Source organism: Diaphorina citri, unplaced genomic scaffold (assembly GCF_000475195.1).
Source record: "Diaphorina citri unplaced genomic scaffold, Diaci psyllid genome assembly version 1.1 scaffold7696, whole genome shotgun sequence".
Lineage (NCBI taxonomy): Eukaryota > Metazoa > Arthropoda > Insecta > Hemiptera > Psyllidae > Diaphorina > Diaphorina citri.
Genome location: NW_007385072.1, coordinates 6,985 through 12,794, shown reverse-complemented (window position 1 = coordinate 12,794; position 5,810 = coordinate 6,985). Strand labels below are relative to the sequence as shown.

The following is a 5,810-nucleotide window of genomic DNA, read 5'->3' as shown; positions in this document are numbered from 1 at the left end:
AGTCTGTCCATGCCACCCGTCTTCTCTCCTCGTTCACTCTGCAACACAGAAACAGAGAAATATGGGTTAGAAAGGATACAAACATTGGAAAACAATCACGGATACATTCGTAGGAAAGAGAGAAAATGGTTGGAAACATTGGAAAACAAACAAAGAAACAGATAAGTACAATTGTACACAGGTAACAGAGAAATGGGTCTCAGAACTTAGAAACATTGAGAACCAAACACAGAGATAGATAGCCAGCCTAGTTAGCTTGCGCGCTTGTCTTGTAAGCGTTAGGTCGCGGGTTCAATTTCCGCCCGGGCGGACTTAATCCTCAACAGATAAGGTTCGTTCTCGGAACGGCTGGTTTTCTCCTATCCTGTCTTCCTTTTCTTCCATTTCGGGACGATAAGACCTCACATGTTACAGTTTCCTCTATCAAAAACAGAGATTTCTGTTACACCCTCACATGTTACAGTTACTTCTCACATACATACCTCTTCAAAAACAGAGATTTCTGTTACACCCTCACATGTTACAGTTACTTCTCACATACATACCTCTTCAAAAACAGAGATTTCTGTTACACCCTCACATGTTACAGTTACTTCTCACATACATACCTCTTCAAAAACAGAGATTTCTGTTACACCCTCACATGTTACAGTTACTTCTCACATACATACCTCTTCAAAAACAGAGATTTCTGTTACACCCTCACATGTTACAGTTACTTCTCACATACATACCTCTTCAAAAACAGAGATTTCTGTTACACCCTCACATGTTACAGTTACTTCTCACATACATACCTCTTCAAAAACAGAGATTTCTGTTACACCCTCACATGTTACAGTTACTTCTCACATACATACCTCTTCAAAAACAGAGATTTCTGTTACACCCTCACATGTTACAGTTACTTCTCACATACATACCTCTTCAAAAACAGAGATTTCTGTTACACCCTCACATGTTACAGTTACTTCTCACATACATACCTCTTCAAAAACAGAGATTTCTGTTACACCCTCACATGTTACAGTTACTTCTCACATACATACCTCTTCAAAAACAGAGATTTCTGTTACACCCTCACATGTTACAGTTACTTCTCACATACATACCTCTTCAAAAACAGAGATTTCTGTTACACCCTCACATGTTACAGTTACTTCTCACATACATACCTCTTCAAAAACAGAGATTTCTGTTACACCCTCACATGTTACAGTTACTTCTCACATACATACCTCTTCAAAAACAGAGATTTCTGTTACACCCTCACATGTTACAGTTACTTCTCACATACATACCTCTTCAAAAACAGAGATTTCTGTTACACCCTCACATGTTACAGTTACTTCTCACATACATACCTCTTCAAAAACAGAGATTTCTGTTACACCCTCACATGTTACAGTTACTTCTCACATACATACCTCTTCAAAAACAGAGATTTCTGTTACACCCTCACATGTTACAGTTACTTCTCACATACATACCTCTTCAAAAACAGAGATTTCTGTTACACCCTCACATGTTACAGTTACTTCTCACATACATACCTCTTCAAAAACAGAGATTTCTGTTACACCCTCACATGTTACAGTTACTTCTCACATACATACCTCTTCAAAAACAGAGATTTCTGTTACACCCTCACATGTTACAGTTACTTCTCACATACATACCTCTTCAAAAACAGAGATTTCTGTTACACCCTCACATGTTACAGTTACTTCTCACATACATACCTCTTCAAAAACAGAGATTTCTGTTACACCCTCACATGTTACAGTTACTTCTCACATACATACCTCTTCAAAAACAGAGATTTCTACAGGGAGTATACCAGCCTGAATTTCCCTTGCTAAAGAAATAGCAAAGCAAAGTGCGAAGGGCATCCACCGTCGATCGATGTCGACTGAACCGTCCACAATCACAATGCCTCGAAAACATAGATTCACCTCGTCGATCGACTATGTTTGGACACACCTTTATACAGTGACGTTCTTCTTCTTCGCCTTTTCCCGTGTACAGACGGGGTCGGCGTTTTTCGTCAGCCTCTCAGTCAGCAGTCAGCCCTAATTAGAGTGATTGCTTTGGGCTGACATTTGGTTTTGGCTACAAATTTTACGAGTGGATACCAATCTTAACCTTTTGCTATTTCTTTAGCAAGGGAAATTCAGGCTGGTATACTCCCTGTATGTTCCCCAGCCAGACTAAGCTGGTCTACTCCCTGTTTAACCACTGGCGGTTGAACGAAAGATGGCGACGACCAGGCTTGCCTGGTTCAGGAATTCCATGGCGGTAGAAAAAGATCGTGCGACAGCACGCAGGGCAGAGTAAGTCCCATGATGAAAGCCATGGATTCTACTTTAAGGGCGCTCGCGCTCAGGTGTAGGACATCTCCGGATGGTCTATATCCGAATCTCATGGAAACTGAGTGTTCTTCTCCCTGTTTAACGTCCCCCAGCCAGACCTTTATACAGTGTTGTTAAACAAGTTAGAGAGGTTGTCTTACCTTGACATGGAAATAGCAGGTACCGGCCCGTACAGAGGCCTCATCAGACTGCCACTGGTGTGGCTTACTGCTCTCCGGCATATGTTGGTCTTTCCGCCGTCGAAAGCTGTCTCTGAAACTCCGCCTGAGTCTGTCCATGCCACCCGTCTTCTCTCCTCGTTCACTCTGCAACACAGAAACAGAGAAATATGGGTTAGAAAGGATACAAATAATGGAAAACAATCACGGATACATCCGTAGGAAATAGAGAAAATGGTTGGAAACTTGGAAACATTGGAAAACAAACAAAGAAACAAACAGATAAGTACAATTGTACACAGGTAACAGAGAAATGGGTCTCAGAACTTGGAAACATTAAAAAACCAAACACAGAGATAGATAGCCAGCCTAGTTGGACTGGAGGGTAGCGCGCTTGCTTTGTAAGCGCTAGGTCGCGGGTTCAATTTCCGCCCGGGCGGACTTTATCCTCAACAGATAAGGTTCGTTCTCGGAACGGTTGGCTTTCTCCTATCCTGTCCTCCTTTTCTTCCATTACGGGACGATAAGACCTCACATGTTACAGTTACTTCTCACAAAACCTCTTCAAAAACAGAGATTTCTGCTACACGCTGAATGTGAAATATCGAAGTAGGGCACTAGGGTGCTTCCCTACTGAGATCCGTTTATTTCCTTAGTGTGGAAAATCTTGCTGAGAATACGAAACGTACAAGTAGAAACTAGAATAATATAACGGAATGATAAGGTGGAATATATAATAGAACGGAAGGACGGAAACATTTGATAAGATGTAAATCGTATGCTGGTATGTAGTTGGATTTAAGTAGTTACAATATTCATATGAAGACGGAAATATGAAGGGTAGGAGGAAGCGGAGGAGGATGACATTACGACCACGCTTTGATTGTGGAGTTTATCAGATGATGTATCAAAGTGAAAAAAAAGTTCTCCAAAACTGTCTCCCTTGAAATTGACGATTCCAGAACCCTACGCACTTCCTCTCTCTTCTTCCTGGTCTATCCTCCCTCGGGTCGGCAAGGCTTTCGCTTGTCATAGGGTGAAGACTATTTTACGGCGCGGCCCACCCTATGCTTGAGATAACGCAGCTCAATGGCGTTCGTGATAATAATAGTAGTAGTTTATGGCTGGAAACATAGAACCTATGCCCTGAAACCAAAGTAGCGGTGTCAACCTACAAGAACAGAAAACTGCTGGTAGGTATAACGACGCTATGATTCGAAAGAAAAAAAAGATTTTAAAAGTAGAAGTAGGTAATTTACCTAATAATAATTATCGCCAGGAAACTCGAAGATATAAGGAATAACCTGTATTACATTAGGAAAATAGGACCTTTACCCTAGCACCTTGGTCGAGATACAGACAATATAAGGGTGTATCTGGGGATACAGATAAGTCTCGGAGAAGTTTACTGTGAAGGGGATACTAAGTCTGATTATCGATTAACAGACATGGTAGAAAAAGTATTATAAAATTTATAGTAAGATACTCACTTCCCTGTCTCAACACTTCCATTCAACATAGGGAAAAGGGAAATAAGAAAAAGATATAAATGAACTATATTAAGTACAAAAGCCATCGGCATGAGGCCAAACAAGACGAAGTGGAGAAAAAAAAAAAAGAAAAAAAAGAAAGTCTCCACGACCTGTCTCGACATTGACGATACCAGAAAGCAGGGCTTTAGCTTCTCTCTTCCTTCTGTCCATCCCTTTCGGTCGGCAAGGACTCTTGCTTCGTAATAGGGTAGTCCTATTTGAGGCGGGCCCGGCACTTAGCCCTTGGGCGCCCGGACGCGAATGATTCCGCTGCGCTATGGTTGATTTCGATTGATCGACCCGACGGAAGTGGGCAACTTACCTTAGAAAAAGCGTTCCAAGAAATTTGCTGAGTGTTCTAAAAGCTTATGTTCCGGTCTATAGATGATCAATCCATCTTATCAAACGTGAATGATCCTGAAGCATCGAAGGAGGCCTTAGCGGCGACAAGTAGGCTCCGTAAGGTTTGAACACCTTTCCGTACACTCTTGAACATCAATAGTTTGATTTTTGTATTTGCTTAATTCCTCCGCATCGCGATGGCAGGGCGGTTCAGTTCTTTCAGACTGGCAGTATAATCCGGCTCGCTCCTTTTCAAAAGAGAGGGCGTCAGAGACGTGAGACACATAAAGAATACCACAAAATCGCTAGCTTATTAACAGCGTATAGAGTCCTAGCCAAATCTAAAAGCAGTTATTTTAGAAGAATAACGTGTGGATCGTGTATTTCCCTTTTTAAGGATGTTTAAGTCGAACGATACACAACACCAGATCTTTATCTCGCTAGTCACACACTTTACACTTGACCACTTACGCTAAGCAAGAATATTATGCTCTGCTCTAATCTAAAGAAAAGAAAGAACATGAAGTACAGACTTCAATGGACAAAAAAAACAGCTGGGGAGAAGATTTCCACTTAATCTGCTTTGCTCCTATCTACTAGAAGGTTCTAAACATAGGTAGGCCCGCGCGGGCCCCCTCACGTCCACTGGCAGAGCAGTGAACGAGTTTTTGGTATATAGTTGATGGTGTCGGGTTACATGGGCTACACACCACCGACAGGTCTATAAAAGTCATGTAAGGACGTAATCGTCCGAACAACCTTCAGACGCTCTACTTACTTAGCGAGATGTCTCGTGATGTCCTAAGGGGGGACACAAAAAACTCGCACTTTAGAACACCTGTGAAAACGTGGATATAGAAGAAATAGGATCATCATAGTCAAAATATACAAGAACACAGACCACCATAGACCAATCAACACACACAAAAAGTAAAAGGACCATGCTAAAGAAAATGCCCGAGAAAATAGAATCAACGACGGAGTCACCACACCACCACATCCTGCGAGCATACCATTTGTTTCCTCTACCCAAAATAGAGCGACCTCATACCTTAAAACAAGAGATATCGGACTACTAGATGGATTCAATCAAACTTATTAGAAAGGTACAGGTATATTCTTGTATAAGATCATGTTATACGGACGAAAGGAGTGAATGATAGGGGATGGGTGGATGGAGCATTCAATAATTTACCTTATCATCTTAATTATAGTAAGGTACACATTTGGAGCCACTTTCTTATACCAAAAGCGAGCGACTTATGGAAATTAAAAGGAGGAAGAAGAAGGGAGGAGAGGTAGAAGAGGAACTACGGGAAAGCGCGGGATGAGGAAGAAAGCGGGTAGAAGAGAAGGAGGAGGCAGAGGGGAGGAAGAGGAGACAGAGAGAGGATACCGAACGGAGC

General features: G+C 41.8%; 1 protein-coding gene across 1 annotated transcript in view; it reads right to left on the bottom strand.

Annotated features, from left to right (window-relative positions):
* Window positions 1-2,264: 2,264 nt before the first annotated feature.
* LOC103522265 (protein numb-like) overlaps window positions 2,265-5,810 on the bottom strand; it is a 10,524-nt gene continuing 6,978 nt past the window's right edge. The window contains exon 2 of the mRNA XM_008487371.3: window positions 2,265-2,677. Coding sequence (XP_008485593.2) covers window positions 2,495-2,677 — 183 coding nt within the window. The 3' untranslated portion in view covers window positions 2,265-2,494. The remainder of the gene's footprint in view (window positions 2,678-5,810) is intronic.